Genomic DNA, 25,720 nt, shown 5'->3' with positions numbered 1-25,720 from the left:
CTCTGTGAACTTGTGAGCGACTAAATTTGTCACTTCACAAATGAATTGGGTTTTTTTCCGGAAATCACTGACCCATTGAATTTCTTATTAAAGTCTTTTCAGCGATGCCTCTTTCTCATAGGCTTAAATGAATCATTAATTTACTGTACACGAGTCTACACACAACACAGCGTGTGTATACTACACATTAATAACGGGCATTGATGAGCTGTTTAAAATGTATTGCTGTGTTTTGATTGGTTGATCGACACCGGCTCAATGCTAGCAAATGAAAATCGCTATGTTTATGTTTAACAACTTAAATGACACACAAATATAGTTTAGTCCAATTAATATGATATACCATAATTATTTGGCTGCGTCTCAATCGGCTCCCTTGTTCAGTAGTCTGGGCACTGATCAGGGAGTCGATAATTTTAAAGACTGTCTCAGTGCACTGGAAAGTTAGTTTCCTAAAAGTCCCACAATGCAACCGAAACCGCATACTGTGACAGTATGTACTGAATGAGATGAAGTACATACTTACTGACAATTAAAACAGTAGGTACTGTATAGTATGAATCCTGGTAGTATAAATGAGATTCGGACGTACTACATCCGGTGTGTTGATACATAATGTGACACACGTCGTCATCACATCATGTCATTCCAGCACAAATACAGCCGCATCTCCGCTTTCAGATATTTCCTAATAGGACGACGCCTCTTCTTCTTTGTTGGATAACTCCTCTACCGGGGCATCATGGGATGGTGAAGTGTCCGTCGTATGCACACTGCAATATCTAACAGGAAGTAGTAGGTGATCCGGGTACTTTTCGCTTACTGTTTTTGGAATACTCTGAATTTGGACATACTAGTTGCCTCGCCTACTATATAGTGTGGAAGTAGGTGGTTTCGGACGCAGCCCCTGTGTTCCCTTACCGGAAATCATGTGACCTTTTCTGAAACTCTCCAAATCGCACAAGCCAACTCAATTTACATCATGAAATGCGACAGTTTTTAGTTTTAATATAAACACATTGCTAGGGACCACAATCTACTTAAAGGTGCAGTGTGTAATTTTTAGAAGGATCTCTTGACAGAAATGCAAAATAGTATACAAAACTATATTATCAGAGGTGTATAAAGACCTTTCATAATGAACCGTTATGTTTTTTATTACGTTAGAATGAGACATTTTTATCTACATACACAGAGGGTCCCCTTACATGGAAGTCGCCATTTTGTGCCGCCATGTTTCTACAGAAGCTCTTAACGGACAAACTATTTTATTAAGTTGTCTCCAATGATGACATTTTTGTCCTGTGTCGGCTACCGTAGCTTCTCTATGTGTTTCAAAATCAAGGGGTGAGCTGTGAACTGAGCTGTTGGTTGCAATTTGCAACCTCACCACTAGGTGCAGCTAAAATTTACACACTGCACCTTTAAAAATAAATATTAATTACTACTTATTAATCTACATAATAATATTTAAATGTAATATTCCTCCAAATGTATGCACGGATATGTAAGAGAATTAAGTCTTTTTCATAAAATACTTTAACAGGTGTTTAAAAATTAAGTCAGAGAGATGTTTGTTTTGCCGGTTGTTGATGAATAACAGCTGTGAATTATCACAACTCACTTAAGTAGACACGTTACATGAAAATTAGTGAACGGTGTCCAAATGTGAAGTGAGTTTGAGTCCTTACCAGTGCCCGAACCTGTGTACACAATATACTGATTCATCACCTCGGGAGCTAGGGAGCAGATTGAGATAGCCTTTGACATTTTAATTAAACTTACATTTCATTAATTAAATTACAAGGAAAATAAAAACTACATGTACTCAATTAAAGAGGTAAAATATTTAAAATATTAATAGGTTTATACATATTTGAGTGGGTCGCAAAATGAAAGGTTTGAGAAGCACTGACGTAGATATCTAAATTTAATATGCAGTGTCTTAATATAGCAGATACTTTTTTTAAATGAATTGATTGTTAAGCCATGCATTTTGCACAACAGCGCCACCTCTGGTAAAACCCGGCCACACGTTCCACAAATGCAATTAGGTTCATTTTTTTTATTATTTATGATAAATAAATAAATAAATAAATAAATACTATTTATAAATTAGAAGGTACATTGTGAAATACATTTTTTTTAAATGTGGCATTTTGTAAAATATATATATGAAAAGCAGATACTTTTTTTAAATGAATTGATTGTTATGCCATGCATTTTGCACAACAGCGCCACCTCTGTTAAAACCCGGCAACACGTTCCACAAATGCAATTATGTTCATTTTTTTCCCTTTTTAATTATTTATGACGAATAAATAAATAAATACCATTTATATATTAGAAGGTTCATTGTGAAATACATTTTTGTAAAATGTAGCAAAATCAATACGAGCTTTATTCATTGGTTAGTTTATTAATCATTGGTTAGTTCATTATTATTATTATTCGTTATGTTTTATTGATTTTTCAGCGTTCATGATTCATTGATTATGTTGGTTGTTATTCATTGTTGCGTGTTCGTCTGTGTTAGCTCTAATGCTCTCATAACTCTCTCAGTGCATTACTGTGTGAGCGTCTTAGCAGTCAGTCAGTGCTAGTTTAATGACACTGATATCGGAGTGGGTTTGCTCATTACAGGGCAGTATTAGTAATGGTGTGTCGTTTAATGGATTTGTGATTACCGACAACGGGATTTTTAGGCACACTGCACGAGCTTTTCATGACCCTGAGGTGTTTGTGTGTGCGGAGCTCAAGCATTAACGGCTGAGGAGGATCATTAGCGCCCTCTAGTGCGTCAATGTATTATTAAATAGCGCCTCATCCAACGTGCATATACGTCACAAAAATAAATAATGACTATTTCACAACACATTAGAACTGAAATGATCGTTTGGCTCACTTACTGGGACTGCAATTAGCATTAATCAGACTTTAAAGTTAATCTAACTTTACCTGCTATATTACATTAACATCCAAGCAACTTGCAACAGTGCATTCAAGCTATACAAGTTTATGTTTCCAGGGAATTGAACCCATGACCCTACAGAATGCATTTTTTTATTTTTTTATTTTATTTGGCTACAGACCGACACAAATGCAATTGTTGAAACTTTTTAGCACTTCTCATATTATTATTTTATTTACAATATATTCATTTTTCTCTTGTTTTCAAAGGCTCTTTGGATAAAAATCTCTGCTAAATATATATATTATATTGATTATTATATGATACACGTTATTTTCTGATCCCACAGGAGCCTGGAACATATAACAATGGAAAGGCCACATACAAACTGACTGTAGTGCCCAATAAGAACCTCACTGTTACCTGCCAGGTGACCAACAAACTAGGATACGACACAAGAGAAATCAGTGTATTTTCACGTAAGTACTAAATGCTACGAAGGGTTTTCCCTCTCTTAGTAATGACTGCTTACTACTAACAGCTCAGTCTATCTTTTAAAGGGCTTATATTATAGGGCTGTCATGAAGGATGAGAATAAAATACTGTAATTATTACACTCGTGTGTTTAATACATATTTATTAGGATGATATATAGTTAATGAGAACTTATAGATAAATATATACAGCATACTAATATTTTGCTGCAATGGCGTTTACGACATATCTAAATAAATATTGCAGTGTTAACCATGTAGTACATCAAGAAAACATTTTTTATTGTCACAAATACATTATGGTAGTTTGACAGCCCTGATAAATGCCACATCTGAAATCTAACATCTCTTTGAATGCATGTAAGACAACTAGTTGTAGATTTATCTGCATGTTTCATCTATAATCTTGCCTGTTGCAGTGTTCAAATGCAGGCCGGTATTACAACATACATGACTGATTATTAGTGTTGTAGTGTGAATACAGAGCTGCCTGTTCTCTCTCGGGTCCTTTTCTTTTTCTCTTCTGGTTTCCTACTTTGGCTCTGGTTCTGTTTGTCTGTGTCAGGGTGCTGGACTGCTGTTCCTTAACTTCTCCTACTCTTTCACTGGCCGCTATCGCATGTTTGTGGTCTTCCTTTCTTACCAGATCTGTAGATAATCCGATTGGACGGTACTTACTTTTAATTTATAGCTTTGCATCCTTATTTTTTTTAACCACAGATGGGTGGTGGCATTACCAAATTTATCATGAATACCAGTTTGGTTTCTTTTTTCCCCCAAAGTTAATTTCATTTTATATCTGATTTCAGTATTTGAGGAGAAGAAGGAAAAACAAGGTAAGATAATATGATTTCATTTCACTTCCCAACCCAATACGTTTATTCCATATATTACAAATCCAAAAATATTAGGTAAAATCTCTGAATCTTTGAGAGTCTGGAGGTGTCAAGCATCCTGGCATCATGCAAACATTGTGCTTTCATTTTGAATGCGTTTATTGTTTATTATAGTGGGCATACTTAGAAAAAAAAATCCATCTGTTAATCGTATTTTGCTTCCTAGGATCCCGCCAGGGTCTGTGGGAATTACAGGTTTAAAGTAATTCATACAATGTTTGTGTTCGTCACCATTAGATATGGGTGGATATGGTGCAGGGCAGGCCAAGGTGATCGTTGGTGTTGTGGTTGGGCTTTTACTTGCTGCAGCTCTGGTTGGACTGATCTACTGGCTCTATATAAAGAGATCAAGGTAAGGTGGAAGCTAGAAAAGCATAAATCATCTTCTATATAAGAGCGTATGTTCATGATAGGCCTATATGTGACCCTCCTGTACCACAAAACAAGTCATAAGGGTCTTTTTTATTGCATCATTTGTGATTTATGCATCATTTAAAGCTGAATAAATAAACTTTCTATTGATGTATGGCCGTATGATGTAAAACAGTTAGAAAATCTGGAATCTGAGAGAGCTAAATAAATATTGAGAAAATTGCCTTTAAAAGGTCCAAGTGAAGTCCTTAGCAACACATATTACTAATGATAAATATATTTTTTGATATATTTAAGGTAGGAAATGTATAAAAAAATCTTCATGGTACATGATCTTTAATATCCTTATGATTTTTGTATAAAAAAATTCAAATGTATTGTTGGCTATTGCTTCAAAAATACCTGTGCAGCTTAAAAGGTTTTGTGGTCCAGTATCACATATATTTGCTGATATACATTATCATTGTGATTTGTATCATTAAGCAACCCTTTATTTTTGTCAGCTGAACCCTCTCGCCCTAAATTATTTACTTGAAGTCCCCAGTGAGATTTTAAGTAAATATTTTAATAGTATACAGTTTTTACCAATTGCTTACACACGTTTTCAAAACTAAGTCTCCTTTTTTCAAAACTCTACACACAATTCTCAAAACTGCACACACAAAATGCAAAGTAGCTCACATCTCCTTCAAAATGCAACACTGCATTCAAAATGCCACAAACACATGTCAGAATCAAGCATTTGCATCAAATGGCAAACACTTTTTTCATAATAATATATTTTTGGATATACCATGTAAACACTGCTGTTCTAAATCTAAAGCTCTTTGGTCTTTCATAGGCTTATATCTACATTTCAATACAATGTTCTACATTGAAAGTAATCTGCTGAGAGGGGTAACAAGTACACTGAAAACGCCAATGCAATGTAGAAACAGAAAATATTTATAAGGCCAAATATTACTGTTGTACACATTAGCATACAACAAAACTATAAACATGTAAACCAAAAGTATATTCTTTACAGTAGAATACAGTAAATTGTGTGGGGTCCCGGTCCAGGATCTGGCAAGGGGGGTGGGGTGCAGATTGCCAAAACGGCTGAGAAATAGCTTATGGTTTGGAAGATTTGGCATGTAGTTTTGCACTTTGAGTGAGAGCTTTCAAAAATCGTGTGACACGAAAAGATTTTGTGTGTAAGCAATCGTAAAAAACTGTAATGGCACATTTGCATGTGTAACTACAAAAACATAATTTTTTATCTGTTTTAAAGTTTTATCAGTAGTATTTTACACAGTTACTGGACATCCATCAAGGATTTTTTTTTATTATTGGTACATAAATCTGTCCATTTTTCTTTTTTCTGATATAGTGTTGTGTAATGGTCCCATGATAGCCTGACTACGTCAGACTTCGTACTTCCGCTAAATTTCATTACGCTTCTGTACTATGAAGCGAAGCAAAATAGCAGAGGATGGTATTACCAGGCTAGTTTCATGACATGCAGATTAAACAAATACAATTTATTTTTGTTTGTAAGCGTTTTACTTTTTGTGATTTAATTGTAATAAATCGTTTTTTGTCAACTCGTGAACCCCCTTTGCAAGCAAATTATGCATATTGGATGGCAATATTATGGGTAATGAAGGGATATCCAAATGAATAATATTGCCAAGCAAACCGAAGTAAATCATTTAGTTATATTACTTATTGTCTGGTATGCTTAAACATTTGTTGCCTAGAAGCAATGATGCGTCTAGGAGCACTTTCAAAACTAAAGTTAAATGCTAAACTAGGAGCCCATTAGATTCAGTCGCATGCGTCTGGTACTTAAATATTCAGCACAATACCATTTGAAATATACTAGTCAAGATTTGAAGTGGATCAAAAAGGTTAATCAAAGTTGTCCTAAGACAAGAACAGATTTGGGGTATTGGTTTTAAAATAACTTTTAGAAAAGGTTTTGATCCACTTCAAATGTTGACTAGTGTAGTTAAAGTTAACAGATGAAGAGTTTGGTTCCAAAACGCAATAAATCCATTTGGACTAATTAAAAATCCAATTAATGAAATGTTGGAAGGGCAAAAATATATAAGTTAAACCAATTTTCTTGTTTGGGCTTAGTTGAGTAGACATATTATTTTAAGTCTAGATAAATCTGTGTTTAAAATATTAAATGAATGGTTATTTTCAAATTCAGTCAACATTCAGAATGGCTTTGTTGACTGAACTAATTAAGACAAATCTGGTCAATATGTGGATTTATGACAGCTATGTTTCCTGACAACAAAATGCTTATAATATTACTGTTATTTGGTAACAAAATGTAATTTTAAGAGTTGTTCAGGCGTGAATGTATGTACTTTAAGTTTAAATATGCGGTCGGTTAATAAAGATAGCGTCTATTTAAAAATGTGCTCAGACACTTTCGGACGGAGAAGAGCTCCAGATGAGCTCCAGAAAATCAGCGGCGCTTAAGCGCTCACACCCCGCCCAGCGCAGCCTCGCCTCGGCAAGCCCATCAGACTGCTGGCTCTGATATCTCTGTGGCGTTTAAACATGCGATTTAATTCATTTTAATTTCTTAAACTCAATAATAAAAGGTTTACCGGTATGTTTTAAATCATATTTTAGGATTGCACTTAAATGATATCGCTGTTGAATGATATTTCATATCTTTCACATTTGTTATAACTGGGCTGCGTACTGCCTGCGAATTTGAACTTCAGAGCTGAAGGAGCGAGTGGAGAAATAGTCCCAATATCATAACAATCTTAAATAAAACTTCTAATATACACGTGTGTGTACCGTGTGCGTGTGTGTGCGCATGTATGTATGTATGTGCGTGCGTTTTGAATTTAAAATGTCTTAACTCGGAAGGATCTGTATCACAGATCATTTCATCTGAGATTAATCCGCACGCAACAGCTGGAATCACTTACTGATTCACAGGACATATAACAGCCGGAATCACTTACTGTTTCACACAAGGACACAAGTCATCAGCCGTTTCCTCAAGTTCACGTCAGGTAAGTGTTTGTAATTAAATGTTAATTTTAGAATATATTAATCTGCAAAGACGCAAATATTCGACGTTTTTTGTAATGATATTTTTGTAAAGATATATTTAGAAGTGTATGTTATGTTATGTGTCCGAAGTAAAGTGGAGCTATTTTAGTTAAGAAAGCCTGGATATAGGGTTGGTTATACCGGACAGGGTTTAGGACTCGGTCGTAATTATAATTGGGACATTTTTACAAATAAACCTTATAAAATACAATACTGGTGTGCATTTTGAGACAAAACAATAGCACTCATATGTTAAGAGATGTCAGTAAGTTATTTTAGTCAGTGAAAATCCCTGTCCGAGAAAACCGCCCAATAGTGTTTAATTATGTGTGATGTCTGAGGGAAATTTGGCTTAACGTTATTTAGGGAATAAAGTCTTTCACCGTCAAGCTTTATTATATTAAACATGTTATTTATGTATGTGTGTGTTTATATTCATCTGTTTATCAAACCAGAGCGGAGATGATGTGAGAGGCAGACCAGGCGGCTGAAGAAAGTCTCCTAAATGGCCCTGCAGATGTTCTGACTGACTTTGGAGTGCTTTTTCGACTGTTTTATGCCCTCTATTTAAAGAAGACTTAATTCTGTATGTTCAGTCTGTATGATAAGTGAATAAAAAGCTTTTGTTCTTATGTGACTGAAGTTAATTATTTTGTTAACAACACCAGCATAAAGTATTTGATAAATAATTTAAAAATGTTATAAAAAATAACAAATAATAAATATTAATTGAAGTAACACATAAAACATTGAGTAAATACTTAAATTTTAATTGACAGAGTCTTTGCTGTAAGTTTTTAAAGATTCAACTGATTAAAACATTTTATTTGAATGAACTATAAAGCTAATTGAGCAAACATACTTTTTTATATTTGAGTCAAGTTTGGGCCAACTAAAAAACATCAATCCAGGAAACACTTTGGAGACAGAAATTGAGTGAATGTAAAATTTCTGTGGAACTAGTTACTAAAAAATAATTCATTGAGCCAACAATTTATTTTTTACAGTGTGGGTAAAAACATGTTTTCTATACAAAGAAAGTGACAAGATGAAAAACACAGTTTTCTTTTACAAACTTTCACATAGCATCTTTAGGTTATAATAAAAAATGTAAAAAAATGTAATCCATAATTTGTTATACATTTTTGGATTAAATTGAATCCAAATATTTATTATAAAAACTGATTATTTTTTCAAAATGCTATAAATCTATTGAATCAATATATAAATGTGAATTCATCTTTCAACACTTACTTTGTCATATTAAGAACACTTTCTTTGCTGCTGTCATCCTTTGGACGTCATCGCTGAACTTTTTTGACAGCGATCAGCTGTAAAATGTTTTGGTCCTGCTTAATTTTTGTTGACTTCGCGTAAAATAATGGAAAGTTTTTCATAAGATCCCCTGGAGTCAATGTGTTAGCATGACAGAAGCTTGATGCAGTCGGGAGAACAAACAACAGCTGACAATTTTCCGTCTCCCGAGTGCCTCTCTCGTAAATTATTCGATTTTGATGGCTTATGTTTTTTCCCCGTCACAGAAAACAACCACATGTTTATCAATGCCACCAAAGCATTATTTTATTTTTGTTTGTCTGTTAATCACGAAGTACAAAGTAGATGAGGAAAACTAGGATTCTGTATTCAAAGCGCCACCATTGTTGTTTACAATGTGTGGAATGGTGCGCTGTGATTTGTTGAGTGGATTTATTGCATTCTGCAGAGAAGGAGGACTGGCGTTTATCACGTTTTGGAAAAAAGGGAGAAAAGATGACATAATAACATGACGCATATTGAATGTTGCGTAAAAATAAGAATTTACTTTTGAATACTGACCTGATAAAATACTAATTTTGGCTGTAACTAAATGCCGTTTATTGCATTTTGGAACCAATGAATAAAACTTTTTGAAAATGAAAAAAGTTTTTGATTATCTTCCAGTGTTGCTCTGTGTAACACAGCTAAAAAGGAACCAACCAAATATTTTATGCATTTTGCATTAATGAGCTCCGTTTCATGTATTCTAAGAAGCGAATCAAACCTTACCTTTGCAATAGAGGGTTCAGTTGACTACAAAGACTATAAACAATGCACTTGACTTGAAATATGCTCAAGAGATAATAAAAAAACCTGTTCTGTTAGACAAGGCAGCTGGAAGACTGGAGAAAAAGAGGCGGGCACTTCAGAAGAAAGCAAGAAACTAGAGGAGAATAACCATAAAGTCTAAAGGAGAAGAGAGCCATCACAGATGAAGAAGGTGAGGATTTCGGTTTTTTCACCTGTCACTGTAAAACTCAGGAAGAATTTCACATGCAATAAAAACTATATGTGACAGTACAGTGTGAAAACTGTGGAGGTTCATTAAAAATACAATGCGACCCTGTGGTATTACCATAGTATACTACAAAGTAATTTATGGTCAGGCAGCGTTAATGTGTGTTGTACTCTTATTTGCCAAATTATTCATTGCTGTGCATGTGTTTCATATTTCAGGTATTATCCAAGAAAGAGGCCTTGTCACACTGAATGTGCTGTACTACACTTCAATCATCTAACTCCAGACATCTGATTGGACGCAGACGCCTCCTTCAGGCTGCTCGTGTGCATCATGCAGAATGTTTCCAGAATATTTCCTAATCCAGATGAACAGTTTGCTAAAAAAAGAAAAGAAAAACAATTTCCCACCACAAGCCAAGAATATAAAACCACCTGTGTTGTAACTTTAGTCTGCACTGAGGACTGCCTTTAGTTCGGTTTGGATTTTACTGTTTTTTTTTTTCGTTCCCAGTGAATGTTCTTGTTTTATGCGCATTGCTGATATGGTGGGCACAGCTGTTATTTTTTTCCCCCTCTATAGTAAAAATACTGTAAATTCGCTGTACACTTTTTAGGCCTATGTAAATAAGCGGAATACGTTCTCTCTGCGTAAAGTTGGGATTGTAGAAAAAAAGGATTATTAGGGATTGGTCGGGACGCGGCAATGAACAGGCCGGGTCCTAAGACGACACGATGACTTCACTGCTGTTACATTCTCTGAACCATCTCTGTGTATGTCATGTTTTATTTATTGGTACCTCTTTACAACGCCGCCCTTTGAAATACACCATTCATGCATCACCGCGTAAAGCGGCTAACACGTAGCGTAAATGAGTTTAGGTTTCAAGAAATTTAGTATAGCTAATGAAATATCCCCTTACACCCAGTGGCCTTTAGTTTGGATTGCATGATGTCATAGTTACGTAGGGCTCTGACCACCAAACGCTCCATTAGTTTAATGTAGTTCGAAAGACAAAGTGTGACTGCGGTCAAGTAGCCATGAAGTGATGCATATAGCATATTAGACATGCAAAAGTCCCTTTTGATATCAGACTGTAGCAACCTTGCATGAAGAAGAGTCTTTATTTTTTTGGGTTGGAAATATAAATATACTAGGCCATTAGTTATTTGAAAGACAAGTCAGTATTTGTACTGAAGGCGATGTTAACCTCATAGACTTTATTTTGCGGAATAACTTATAAGCTTTTCGTCAAAAGGTTTTGCACTTCCCTAAGACCACAAAAACTACATTTAATAGTATTAAAGTCTTGTTTGTCAGGTAATGTCCAACACTGTAGTCTGTTTGTTGGAAACATTTTTCCGTTCGTTGTGGTCTGAAGAAGCGTGCTGTAAATATGTCTGAATGTCTAGCTTGGTTATATTTATATATGTGTGAGAAACGCAAGGTTAGCTGTGGTCAGTGAAGAGTCCGAAGTCATGTTTTTATTTAATTCCTTAAAATGTACGATCTCACTTTGTCGCATGATATTTAAAGCGATCCTGATTTTTGTCTTTTGTCTTCATAAAGTGTTGATGAATGCTGTAAATGTCTCATGCATATTTAAACCATCAGGTCAGCAGTGAAACCAAAGAGGGCGATTGAAAAGAAGGCCATAAAGTATTGTAAATACTGACTTTTGTTTTTGTACTTTTGTTGACAATAAAGTGTACATTTTGAAAGAAAAAAAAAACTGCAGCAGATGTTAATACTGGCTTTTATAAAACATTTTTTTTCACAAGAACTGATCACGGGTTACCAACATTACTGAAAGATGAAAATAAAAACTTTTTAACAAAGTATAAATTAATTGCACACATCACTGGTTTAAATCATCCACAAGGCGCCAACAAACTAAATCTCTTGTAAAAGAGAGGGGGGAAATGAACCGAAATGAACGGTTTACCCCCGCAGACCTGTCAAAGGTCCTCATCCGCAGGCCGACGGCAAGCTCCCACTCGAGTTCAAGACTATCAGGTGTAAGATGGAGAGAAAGACCAGTGCAAAATTAAGTTTCAAGTGCAAGAGAGAACCTGATAAGAGAAACGACAAGGCGTTGATGCAATCCATTTCTACGAGGCCTTGCTTGAGTCGCTGGTCACCGGAGTATGACTGTCTTTATAATTTATCAGTTTGCTTATGTCATCACATAATCAAGTCCTTATCATGAGTCTCAGACCAACTTTTGGCTGTAAATGTGATAATCTGTCATGTTTGGTTGTTATTTCTGCACTTACTCTGCACCAGTGTGGACTAACATGAGAGAAAGTATTACTTCGTCTACGGCTTTCAAACAATGTCAATAAATAGGAAACTGATGCATACAGAAGAAATGCAGGGATTATGGGTCAAGCCTTCTATTTACAGATGACATCAGCCCTTACATAAAGCCAGACCTGCTTGCACTTGGACTCTATAATGCGTATCAGCTATGTTCAGCCTGTGCATTGGCTAACTGAAACCTGCGTTGCACCACAGAAGCGAACGGGAGGTGAATAATGAACCATCCAGATCTGGTTTGTGTGATCATTGCGACTTAATGAGATAAAGGTGGAATGACCAGACAGAGGGCCATTACTGTGAACTCATGACACCCGAGAGGCCATTAACTGGGAGATGTGTGCGTGTCGTAGGGTAAGGCAGGCAGCAGTGGCGGCATTGGCAAGAAATGCTTAAACAGCCTACAGACACTGGCGGTCCATGATGAAAAGTGTACTGTAGATGGAGACCTCTCTCTCGAACAGCCGCAGCTAAAACGATGAGGTCTGCAGATAAATCCAGCAGCGTAAGCCACCAAACACGAGTTTCTTTCACAGGTTGTGTAACACTAAACGGTTACTTGGCTTTACTTTGGCGGTCGACACGTGCGGGTGCGTTAAGCAAGAGGGAATCAGCCTGCTGCTGTGTTTGTAAGCTCTGCGTTAAGAGTCAGTCATAGTTTGAATGGTATCGGTTTGGGCTACAGGCCCTGCCTGGGTGCCACTAGCGCGAATTCTCGTAAAATGTTCCTCGCTACGTCCACTTTGTTCTGCGCTATCATCAGCGCCCTCTTCACGTCCTCGAAAGAGTAGCCTTCACCCATCAGTTTGGCAATTTTGCCGTCGACGTTCTCTCGGGAGGATTCGTGCGGTCTTCTGTGGATGTCCGGCGGGATGATTCTGGGCAGTGGTTTGGGAGGTCTCTCGGGTGCCCTGAAGCAATCTCCGGCCACTGGGAACAAAAATAAAGCAAACCTTTAGTCGTCGTAATGGACTGAGAATGGATGTAGCATTCGACTAAAAACACATTAGAAGCCCATTACAGGCTAATAATTAATAATTTATAGTGCATTCATCTCAACTAATGGCTGAATTTAATAAACCTGCACAAGCATTATGTATTCGGAAAACACTGCGGTACCTCTTTGCGAAACACAGGTTTATTTCTGCAGCATTCAAAGTGTGCCAACACCACGCACACAGTGTTTTACCAATATAATATATACTGTGCATCATTATATAGTGTGAATTACCTGAGGTGGGAGGCAATTGATCATAGTCTTGTGGAGCTCTGAATGGAGTCTTATTTTCTGCCGTTTGTCTCCGCACAGGAGGATTGGGAGCAGAGTTATTTAATGCGTCTATAAACGTATCTAAAAACAAATAAGAGATAGCAATACTTAAAATCTGACTTTTTCAATGTTTAAGTGCTATGATTAGGTCCCCAGTGCTTTTATCAACCTAAAAAATGTGAACAAGATCAACCCAGTAACTTAGTTTTGGTAAACCATTTTCTGCAAGCATGTGAAAAATACGTTTTTGACATTTGGCTCCCCTTGTGATGTCAGAAGGGGATAATACCACCCTTTAATCTGCACTATCCAACCACGACACTGCCATTTAGTGCAGAGCTCATTTGCATTTAAAGGACAGACCCAAAAACAGCACATTTTGCTCACACCTACAAAGTGGAAATTAACATGCTACAATAAATTATCTATATGGTATTTTGAGCTAAAACTTCACAAACATACTCTAAAAAAATGTAGTTGTCCCCTTTAATATAAAACTATAAATTAAGAGTCTCATTTATACTCCATTTATAATAGCTATTTCCAGCAGCAGACAGTAATTAAACAGCATGTACAAATGTGACCCTGGACCACAAAACCAGTCATAAGGGTCATTTTTTTTATTGAGATTTTTATATCATCTAAAAGCTGAGTAAATAAGCTGTCTATTGACGTATTGTTTGTTGATATATTTACAATAGAAAATGTAAAAAATATCTTTATTAAACATAATCTGTTTTTAATAGCCTAATGATTTTGGCATTAAAACAAACAATAATTTTGACCCCTACAACGTATTTATTGGCTATTGCTATTAATATACCCATGTGGTTTTGTGGTACAGGGTCACAAATGTGAACATTCAGTTTAAAAAAGTAGATTACAATTTTTTTACATTTCTATCAGTACTTCTATGTTTTTTGCTTGAACCCCACCCAGACATATTAACTTCCCTCATAAGTAACTTAAAATAAGCTACAATAATTACTAAAAACATATATTGTGTTTAATAATATCAAGATTCCAAACCCTTATATACAAGTCCACTTGAAAGTGTTTCAGTGTAATAGAGAGTTCAGGGTGGGTTGCTCTCACCAGCGCTTAGCAGGAAGTGGTCGTGTCCAGATGAGGGACGGGCAGGTCTGGGGAAGGGTGAGGAGGATGAAGATTCAGTGAAACTATTTCTGATTGGGGGAGGAGGGGGAGGCTGAGAGGGTGGAATAGAGTTGAATATGTCCTCCATTGGAGATGCTGGGAGAGACCGAGAGAAAGAGAGTCTTTTACAATTCCTTGTCTCACCAACAGATGGGGCCAAAATATTATTCAGACGAGAATTTAGCTTAAATTATATTACTACACATTGATGAGGATGGAATGAATATGGATTGAACTGCAAACCATAAAACTTTATGGGGCAGTTTCCCAGACAGGGTTTAGATTAATTTAGGACTAGGTCTTATTAGGACATTTAAGTCGTTTTTAAAAACAAACTTGACCAAAAAAAAAAATAGTGGTGTGCATTTTGAGAAAAAACAATGGCACTCATATATGTTTAGCAGAGGTGTCAAGTAACGAAGTACAAATACTTCGTTACCTTACTTAAGTAGATATTTTGGGTATCTATACTTTACTTGAGTAATTATTTTTCAGACGACTTTTTACTTCTACTCCTTACATTTTCACGCAATTATCTGTACTTTCTACTCCTTACATTTTAAAAATCGCCTCGTTACTTCTATTAATTTCAACTTGTTTTCTTTTTTTACATTCCGGCTTGTCATCGTTAAAAAAAACCTATCTTGATAAATTGCATCATCCAGATGAATCCGATTGTGGTTGGATGAGAAGTATAAACATACACCATTTCGACTCCCTATTGGTTTGTACGCAATCCCCGCCCCCCCAGCTGGCGGCAGATGATGCAAAGTTTGTTCGATGCTGCTGCAGAGAAACATAAAAGAACCGCGAGAGCGATTAGAAAGCATGCAGAGTGTCTCCCCTCGCGATGCTTTGATATCATCCGCCATCCGTTTGTACAGTAACAGAACGCGGCATTCTGTCTTCAAATGGAAAAGTACGAAATAAAACTCGCGCATCACTTTCAGGTCAGTTCACATTCACAAGTCTGTGTAAATGTATAGCTGCTGACACCAATCCATCTGTGTGATTTAAATAGCATAACAATCGTACCAATTTATATCATGTAACTTCAGTTGTTCAACTTAAATGACATTGTGCTGCGTTGCGTTTTGAAGCATGGCAAAGATATCTATGCTAAAGACATTGTTGTTTTGTATATGCTAATAACTGCCGTAAATTTTATTTGCATTAACAAAACCTACTTAGCTGAATGCTTGAGTGTTAAATCAATGAAACACATAACCATACATACCAACTTTTGCTTTTGTTAATAGACATCAGCTGTTTCCTTCAACCTGACTTTTAATTTACTTACAATAAAGACATTTAGTAATTCTCCAAAATTGCTTGGATATATACTGACTAAAGTAAAGTATACTAAAGTCCATTAGCTACACAAGTACAGATGAGGAAATATAGGCTATAATATATAATTGCATATTTGTATAATTGTAGTTTGTGTTGCTGTCAAAATACAATTATAAATGATAACAATAGCATATTTGTATTCTCACACATACTATAGTTGTGTGATTTTGTTGTTTTTTAACTTAAGAGGGCACCACTGTAAAAGTTTGGCCACCAGCACTGCTCTGAAGATTGACTTTTTGCACCATTACAATATTTATAGGCAACTAGTCATTATATCTTCCTCTCTATGGAACACATGTTAATGCTCAGCAGTACACATATATGGATCTTTAATGCAGGTGTTATCAAACATTTTTTGCGTCCTCCCTTGTGTACAGTGGATTGACATAAATATTCTAAAACTTAAAATTTGAATTAAACAAAACATTTTAAATTATACAATTTATTGCTTTTGTTTAGTAGCCTTATTTTTCTGAGGTTTAATTACACAGAATTTATAATAAAGTAATGTATTTCATAAAATATTATAAAACGGGGGCCCCTGGCACCATCCAGTTTGAGAACCACTGCTTTAATGTATTTGTTTGCATTGTATTGAAATGCGTTCATTTTTAATGGGCATATACCGTATGTGGTTGAAACAGATAGTGCAGGGGTAGGCAACATGGAGTGCCGATGTCCTGCAGTGTTTAGCTCCAGGTCTAATCAAGCAGACCTGAACAAACTAATAAAGGTCTATAAAGTCACCTGAAACTACAGGTAACCAAGGTTTTATAAGGGTTGGAGCTGATCTGCAGGACATCGACACTCCAGGACTGACGTTGCCTACCCCTGGCCCTAGTGCATCCCAAATTTTTTAACATTAACATTTTAATAACACTATAGTTATTATGGCCTTTAGAAACATTTTTTAGAGGAGATAGGGAAGGCCCCTGTGGTGCGGCCTAGGCTTTTTTCTCTAATGACATTTTTTCCTTACATTACTTTTACTTTTATACTTTAAGTAGTTTTGAAACCAGTACTTTTTCACTTTTACTTGAGTAAAAAGCTTGAGTTGATACTTCAACTTCTACAAAAGTCTTTTAAAACCCTAGTATCTATACTTCTACTTGAGTAATGAATATGAATACTTTTGACACCACTGATGTTTAGATATGTCAGTGCCAGGTGTTGTTAAATTAAGGCATCTTAAACATGCATTTTAATCTGGGATTAGGGTAAACCCTGTCTGGGAAACCATTCCTAAAAGATGGTATGACTTTGGATTAAACAATAAAACGTTAAATGCAAACAATAAAATGTTAAATGTATAATTCACACACCATAATATACACACCAAAACAACTACAAAAAAGTTAGTTAAATTCAAACTCTGCATATTATGTACCTTTAAAGGGACACTCCACTTTTTTTTGAAAAAATGCTAATTTTCCAGCTCCCATAGAGTTAAACACCTGACTCCTCCGTCTTGAAATCCATTCAGCCATTTAGCACAATCCATTGAATCTGACTAGACCAACAGCATAGCGCCCAAAAACAACCAATACGTTTCGATACTTTTCCTATTTAAAATTTGACTCTTCTGTAGTTACATCGTGTACTAAGACCGACAGAAAATTAAAAGTTGCAATTTTCAAGGCCAATTGAGTCAAGTTTTAAATAGGAAAAATATCGAAACTCTTTGGTTATTTTTTAGTGCGATGCTAATGGTCTAATCCGATTCAATGGATTATGCTAAGCTATGCTAAAAGTGGTACTGCCAGACCCGGAGATCAGCTGAATGGATTACAAAATGGTAAAAATCAAATGTTTAACTCTAAGGGAGCTCTAAAATATGCATATTTTCAAAAAAAGTGGAGTGTCCCTTTAATATAGTGTCTAAACAAAGGCACCAAACATACACACTTCCTTTATATAAGCTCTAAAACTTTCAGATTATAATATTAATAACAATAACAAAGCAGATAAGTAATTTTTGCCTAATAATGTAAAAAGAAAATATCACCAAATACATATTTAATCTGAACCAAATACTGCTTTAAGCACTATCCTTATCAGGCAGCCAATCATTGTTCCCCCTGAATAAGTAGCTATGCCTTTGGCTACCTTGAGGGGGCAGTAGAATGTCGTAGTCTGAGGGCGTCCTGTTATGAAGGGGGCACTGTGTGGTGTGAGACACACTAGAAATCACTGAACCAGAGTCAAACCCACCTGAGAAACACAACAAAGGGTTAACTAATTCGACTAGCCCAGAACTAAGACTCGCTTCTGAGATATAAGACTAGCTTAATCTGAATTTCGTACACCTTGGATCCTCAGTTTGCTTTACTCCCAAAAAATACACACACACTCTCACTCACACTAAAAGATGATCATGCAAAAATAAAGATGGCTGATGAAAAAGTTGTTTGTACAGAATATGCAAACATCTAAAAATCTAAACCATACGTTGCTTTAAATCTAAACTAAATCTGAAATGTCAGCAGGTTTGTGTGAGGGTTAGGTTTTAGAGGTTTGTTTCATATACAGTAAATATTATTATCTTACTAAGAAAACCACTATATCTATGAAAGGTCTGAGTATGTTTATGTGCATTTTCTCACCATGTTCTGGAGGTTTAGGTTTCTTTATATCTGTTGAGAGATCTGATGCACCGTTTTCTACAGCCCTTTATAGAGAAAAACACATTTAAGTGCAGTCAGCAAGCTATGAAGGAATGATTTCAGTATTTTGAGTGCAAGTTTCTGTGTGTTTACCTGTTACGGAAGGGAACACAGATGGGTGGCTGTGTGATGCAGACAGGATGTGATGAAGGTATCTGATACTCATCCTCCAGTCTGTCTGTGAGATTTCGAGGGTTGGTGAAAGGGTTGGTGTGTCTAGAAAACACAGTGTGTTCACAATTATGCCCATCTGACATCACACTATCAGAACCATGCTATCCCATGATGCTTGGGCACTTCTCTTATTCTCAATTGAGATCATTGTGTTTCAGTAACTGCATTGCACAATAAGGCTGAGTGATGTCGTGGTACAGTATATACAGTATACCGTGCAAATATAGTGTAAACTGCTTTGTTTATTTATAATGGGAGTGACTTAGTTTTGGCATGGTCCGAATAAAGATTGTTGGCATGGCATGATCGAAGGCACAATAAAATAAACATGCGTAAATATTTCTTAGTCCATACAATGCTGACTCACTCAAACATCTACTATGCAGTCTAGGAACTGAATGCTACAAGATTAGCCAGTTTAATCACATAATGCTCCAACGCACAGTCACAAGCCAAGCTAAGACAGACGGCGGCATCTGATATTTAAACAGCCTGGCACCCAGAATGCCCATATGACGCCCTCTAGTCAGGTATGATGAATAGGAGAGAGGTTAACCAGCTCTGGCTGAGATACGATGGGCTGTAGTCCAGCTACATTTGATGTGATACTGCAATGCACCACTAGAGGGCGCTTTAGATGTTTCCACATTAGATTAATTAAAGATCTTCACTGCAAGGAGTCATTTTCATGAGGGTTGAACAGTAATAGAGGTGTTAACAGAGTTGCATTTTTGTATCTTTAATAAAAACAGTGTGAAAACCTCAAGAAAGAGGAAGATGTGGATGAAAATGTGACATGAGACTGACTTTCAGGAAGTATAAAGTGCCCATTATAGCTCCAAGTGTGGGGTTTGGGTGAATGTACAGTAAGTGTATGTCACTGTGAGATGATCATCACACAGATGCCAGTGTATCTAGAAGCATCATGGTACACAAACACACAGACTTACAACACAGTGATCTCAGCCTCTACAAAACACCATAGATGCAGTTTTATGGACACACACAAACGCACATGCACAACACTGTTCTTCTGTGTTTTAAATAACAACTATTGTACTTTTAGGCTTCTCCGTTTCATTTGACAATTCATTCGCCAGTGACAACAGAGCTAAGCTGAAATTGCTGAGAAAAGCAAACAGCTGCATAAATCTGTAGATATCAGACCAATCAGATGAATAGATTTTTATATGTGATAAAGAATACGTGAGTTATGGCATTTCAATGCAGTTGCAACAACATGCAGGGTTCCCACACCTTAGTTAACTTTAAATTCAAGGACTTTTAGGTGCAATACCCTCAATTTCAAGGAGTAAATGTGGGGAGACGTTTCAAGTGAGAGCAAGGTAGGTTACATCGTGTTACCTTTTAAATATATTATTACAGTTCCCTTTTGAGGGAACTCGCGCTGCGTCACTGTGGAATGTGTATATCAAATTCAACCAATGGTGAGGCTTAACTACAAAGACAGGGTGATGCTTGAGCCAGGAAGTATATCGCTATCTAAAATATTGCCAAAGACGGCGTTACAGGGACAAAGGAAGTATGGCAAGGGAGACGCAGCGCCTCGTTCCCTTCTCAGGGAACAACAGTTACATACGTAACCCGAGACGTTTTTACGTGTCAAACACAACTGTGCCAAAAAGCATTTTGGTATGAATCAACATTCGCATACAGAAGATAAAAGCATTTAAAGCGAACAGTTTAGTGTGCTTAAAAGGCTTGAATTTTAATGATATTATCCCACACTACACAGGGAATAATATGATTTTTTTCCCAGATTTACAAACTTTCAAGGATTTCAAGGACCCGTGGGAACCCCGAACATGTTCTGACTAATAACAGCCTCTCTTTTAATGCAGTAAATATTTTTATCAGCATTTGTCGAATTTCTTAAGATTCATATCATATCAGTAACACCAACTGTGCAGGCTGACTGATGTTATTCTCCAAACTTTACTTCCTATGGTTAGGTAAAAGGTATGGTTAGGTTAAATTTACATTTTATTACAGATTAACAGTCATTTAACCCAAAACCCAGAGGGATGCATGCGTGTGTGTGCACACGCAAGTGAGTGAGATAGTTTTTAACCTCTCATGTTTTTTATCATTCCCCCTAAACCTCACAGGATGTCCATCACTGCTGGATCGGAGTGTGTGTGGATGACTTTTGTTTGTTTAAAGAGCACATGTTCCCCGGATCCTGGTGCTTTTGCATAATTGGTGCACATGTGTCCAAACATTGCTGTGCGTGCGTGCGTGTGTGTGTGTCAGAGTGAACTCTATAGAGACATACAGGATGCAGCCTGTCCACATGATCCCTGGATCACATTAACACATTCATAAAATCCACATTATTTCTTTCTTTTCACCACAAAAAAGCAAGCAGTAATTCCTTCATGGAACATCACAAATCCAGATTAACAAAAGCAAAGAGGAAAAGATGCTCTGAACTGCCATTGAGATGAAATGAGCACATTTACGGTAAAACATAGGGGCTGAGGGGAAAAAACAGCGTGCCTGACATCTGTAATCATATGAAGATCCAGCAGATAAGACTCAGTTTTGCAAGTTAAACAGCTTTTGGAATAAAGCATGTATAGATTTATAACTAATGTTGATATAATACAGGGCTCCAGACTAACTTTTTTCACTAGAAGCACAGTGGCCCCCAACTGAAAATTTTAGGGGCGCAACCAGAAAATTTAGGGGCACACACTGTAAATTAAAATGCTAACCAAATATTCACATTTCTACTAATTTCCACTGTATTACTAATAAATACTTTAATGACAGAAGCAGAAAGTACAATGTGTGGTTTCAAATTCTGTGTCACATCACAAAAAAGGTCAAATTTACAGGTCGCACATATGCGACTGGTTGTAAAATTTAGTGGCACGCTCTCAAATTTTGGTGGCAGTCTGGAGCCCTGTAATATAAATTAGATTCAAAATTGAGATGAAATTAGCACATTTACAATAAAACCTGGGGGCTGAGGGGAAATAAAAAACAGTGTGCCTGACATCTGCAATCATATGAAGCTCCAGCAGATAAGACTCAGTTTTGCAAGTTAAACAGCTTTAGGAATAAAGTCTGTATAGATTTATAATTAATGTTGATATAATTAATATTGCCAACAACAACAAGACTGCAGCACTATGTGCTATGTGCATGTATTACTCACCTCTGGTTGTGGTCCACCAATGGAGGGGAATGACGTGGAGGAGGAACATCATACTCATCACCAGGTAACAGACCATTGATGAAAGGCTATAGAGAAATATGCACAATAATGTTATGCAACCAGTATGGGATTGCGATCTTAAATAATTTATATTTATATCGGTCTGCTTTAATAAAGGAGCGACTGATGCAGCTGATGCACACTTGCTGTGGCCTACAGGCATTATATTCAACAGAAACTTTTATTGGCAAACTATAACTATGAATTATTCTATACACTGACATAACAAAGAGGCACAGAGAGGCAGAGAGAGAAAGAGAGAGAGAGAGAGAGAGAGAGAGAGAGAGAGAGAGAGACAATTGGTGGTTACATTTACAGTAATTGCATGCTGTAAACCTTGGTAGAAAAAAACACGCAAACAAAATTCTGGCATCTCTGAGATGTTTTTAGTTTCCAAAAGAGTTTAATAAGACTGACTATAGTAGTTTTAACACCCATCTCTCTATCTCGCTCTCTCTCTCACACATGATCTATAAATTCTCAGTAAGCAAAAAATGTGTGAATTTGCATGTTGATGCATTAATACAGATAAAAGCAAAACCACATGCCTGGGTGAAACAGGTACTGCAGTAGTCATGAAAGGACAATGCGTTTCCTTAAACAAACATTAATGCCATGGTCAAAGACAGACACTACACAGAGCCAAATTTCACAGCCCTGCATTACTGAGAACACCATCACTGTTGCTTAGTAACAAAAAATTGAATATTTATGGCCAAAAATAAGTAAGTAAAAGCTGGAGAATGGGTACAGAAGGTTCTAGGTGATGTACAACTTTCAGGCATTATTTTCCTGTTTTTATGTGATGACCTTTCCTCCTTATCAAAGAGGACATTCCAACTGGATTTCTGAGCATTCCACAGGCAAGTATCTCCTTCTACAATGTCTGCATGTAAACAGATCATCCCAAAAAAAAAAAAAAACGTATACACGTATCTTACGACCTGAATTCGAATCCCGTTTTGAGGTCCTTTGATCGGTCATTTTAGTATGTTTAGTATTTAGTATATTGTACAGCACAGTGGTCAACTACTGTTGTTTTTTTTTCTGTGCTTTATAAATACACTTGATTTGATCCCATATCCCTCTCTCCACCCTGTACTTTCCTGTCATCTCTATAATTACTGTCTATCAAATAAAGGTAAAATGGGCCAAAAAATAAAATAAAAAATACATTTATCTTACCTTACTACACTCTGATTGGGTGTTGGGTCTGTGGCTAGTTCGGTTTAACCCCAGTTCCGCAGCTCCGCAGCTGAGGGGTCTCCCGTTGATGTGAGCAGGTGCAGCGTGGGCGAGTTTAGGCGAGCGATCTGCAGCAGTGACCCTGCTGTCTGACAGTGGGGTGCTGTCTTTGGGGCTCCAGGCCTCCAGGGGTGCTCTTGGGTTTTGGGGCAAACCAGACGAAGGGGGAACGAGCCAGGCAGCCCGAGCTTCTTGAGCATTATGAGGAGGGCGTTCTGGAGGAGGTGGGGGAGGAGGGTCTCTTTGCGGTGGTGGAGGAGCAGGAAGTGGCTTGTCCTGTTTCCTGGACATGCCTGGTGACGACTTGGGAGGGGAACAAATTTAGGAACAAAAAACTACACGAGTTGAAAATTGTGATCGCATTCAAAACAAACCTTGGGAGAGCCAGTGGGGCTGGCAGCGGGGGATCGGATGAGATCTAGGCGGGGCGGTACAGGAGGAATGTTCAGGTGCGGACCCATGTGATCTGCAGCGGTTTTCCGACGCTCGCAGACAGGGGATGAGTTTGGGGACATTATCGGTGAGTTTTGGATATCCATGGACTGAGTAATAAAAAAATAAGGATTAGTTCAAATGTACAGTATAAATTCATCCATAGGCAGAGTTTCGCGTTTGTGCTAGGGAGGGGCACCTTCCGGCAAACAAGAGTATTGGAATACTTCAAGGTTAGTGAGAGAGTGCAGCTTAATGGTTTAACTGAATTAAAACGATTTTAGAATTAAAGGCGGGGTGCATGATCTCTGAAAGACAATGTTGACATTTGAAATCACCTAAACAAACATGCCCCTACCCTAATAGAATCGAGACCTTCGTTTTGATAGACCCGCCCCACACATACGCAACCCAAGCAACGATGTTGGTTAGTAGACACGCCCCTTACTACTGATTGGCTACAGGTGTGTTTTGGTACTCGACTCAACTCCCTTTTCCAAAGCGTTTCTCAAAAATCGTGCACCTGGCCTTTAAATTACTCAGTCTACCTATTAAATATTAAGATTAGGCAAATAAAATATGAATTATTTTATTTCTATTTAATAATTTTCAAAATCATAATTCGCGAAAAGTTTCACGTAAGCACATGAAACTAAACTTTAGATTTTTTTGCTCCAATGTCACCTTAGGGGCTCGGTAGCAATAACTATCCGACTCCAATTTTAATTTTTGTAGCCTAATCTTCACACAGGTGTCAACCACAGCTATTCATTAGATTAACTATGAGCATCTTCTATTAAATTGGCGACCATAAAATATCAAATTATTTTGAATTAATTCTGAAGACTAGAATACAACAACTCAGTGTTGCACACATCAAAGTCTCAATTACAATAATAACACTTGAATGAAACAACGCAATAAATACAAAGAAAAAAAAACAAAGACAAATGAACTCCTATCACGATTATGTGCAAAATTGGCCTACTGTCTCTATTAATTTCCTTAGGCAGCTTAGGGTATTCAGCTCTAATTAACTAATAGTCTCATTAGCAATTCCATGAACAAAGCAACTAAAACTGTACAGCTTTTAAATTATCTGTGGTGCAGAAAAATAACTCTGGGTGAAAAAGGGGCTAATTAAATTTGCTGCAAAAATGGTACGACAAACGAAAAGATGAATAATGTCATTCACAGTATGTGCCCTGAAACATCACACTCCCTCTCACCCACTAGGAGGCCAATATCCTCAACAAGACAGATCTCAAAAAACTAATATCTTGTATTTATATTTAAAAATGTCCTTGCCATGAGGTGCCCTCCGTTGCTCTTAAAGCACCATTTAATGAGAATTTACTCAGTGGAGTTGTGGAGGTTCATGAGGCAGGTTTAGGCAGGTTTGGTTTTCTAATAAAAGAGACTGACATTTCTGCTGGTAGTGAGCGTGAGTCTATAAGGAGGCTATGAGTTCTCAAATCAATATAAAATCAGGATATGGGTTTTTTGTACTCAAGTTATAGGACTGACCCTAGACTGATAACAGTGAAGTGTGGTGTATTATCTACAGAACAGGTTTGGGCAAAAACAAACTCATAAAAGTTTTAGTATTCTGACATTGAACCAACATAAAATCATGTGACATATTTCTAATTGAAACTGGATATTTAATGTCATTTATTGGAAATTGATTTCATTTTGGATGCAAAACACATAATTTCATTTTGATAAAATGTTCATATTTTACCCTTGGAAAATCTTGCACCGATGAATCATACCCATGAATAACCTATAAGAAGAGGAAACTAGTAAATAGGGTCACCTTTAATTTCCATAGATATAATGTTT

At 36.8% G+C, this 25,720-nt stretch overlaps 2 protein-coding genes across 8 annotated transcripts in view; one reads left to right on the top strand and one right to left on the bottom strand.

Moving 5' to 3' along the window:
• alcama (activated leukocyte cell adhesion molecule a) overlaps positions 1 to 11,749 on the top strand; it is an 88,621-nt gene extending 76,872 nt beyond the window's left edge. The window contains exons 12-16 of one of the 3 annotated variants that reach the window (XR_012372623.1): positions 3,261 to 3,390; positions 4,215 to 4,241; positions 4,539 to 4,653; positions 7,568 to 7,702; positions 8,198 to 8,215. Coding sequence is in view for 2 of the 3 variants with exons in the window: in XM_073874312.1 (XP_073730413.1) it covers positions 3,261 to 3,390; positions 4,215 to 4,241; positions 4,539 to 4,653; positions 9,885 to 9,969 (357 nt within the window). In the remaining variant the exon portion in view is untranslated. Of the gene's footprint in view, positions 1 to 3,260; positions 3,391 to 4,214; positions 4,242 to 4,538; positions 4,654 to 7,567; positions 7,703 to 8,197; positions 8,216 to 9,884; positions 10,000 to 10,235 lie in introns of those variants that run through there. The other 2 variants (XM_073874312.1, XM_073874313.1) reach the window with 2 other exon arrangements.
• Positions 11,750 to 11,759: 10 nt separating this feature from the next.
• Positions 11,760 to 25,720, bottom strand: part of cblb (Cbl proto-oncogene B, E3 ubiquitin protein ligase) — a 63,886-nt gene continuing 49,925 nt past the window's right edge. For 3 of the 5 annotated variants that reach the window (XM_073874309.1, XM_073874308.1, XM_073874307.1), the window contains exons 11-20: positions 25,620 to 25,661; positions 23,818 to 23,985; positions 23,384 to 23,746; positions 22,139 to 22,224; positions 18,874 to 18,996; positions 18,721 to 18,785; positions 18,224 to 18,328; positions 14,702 to 14,857; positions 13,568 to 13,687; positions 11,760 to 13,266 (exon numbers count right to left, since the gene is read on the bottom strand). In XM_073874309.1, the coding sequence (XP_073730410.1) occupies positions 13,016 to 13,266; positions 13,568 to 13,687; positions 14,702 to 14,857; positions 18,224 to 18,328; positions 18,721 to 18,785; positions 18,874 to 18,996; positions 22,139 to 22,224; positions 23,384 to 23,746; positions 23,818 to 23,985; positions 25,620 to 25,661 (1,479 nt within the window). In that variant the 3' untranslated portion in view covers positions 11,760 to 13,015. The remainder of the gene's footprint in view (positions 13,267 to 13,567; positions 13,688 to 14,701; positions 14,858 to 18,223; positions 18,329 to 18,720; positions 18,786 to 18,873; positions 18,997 to 22,138; positions 22,225 to 23,383; positions 23,747 to 23,817; positions 23,986 to 25,619; positions 25,662 to 25,720) is intronic. The other 2 variants (XM_073874311.1, XM_073874310.1) reach the window with 2 other exon arrangements.

The sequence above is a fragment of the Misgurnus anguillicaudatus genome, chromosome 12 (genome assembly GCF_027580225.2).
Source record: "Misgurnus anguillicaudatus chromosome 12, ASM2758022v2, whole genome shotgun sequence".
NCBI lineage: Eukaryota > Metazoa > Chordata > Actinopteri > Cypriniformes > Cobitidae > Misgurnus > Misgurnus anguillicaudatus.
This window is presented reverse-complemented; position numbering and strand designations above follow the sequence as displayed.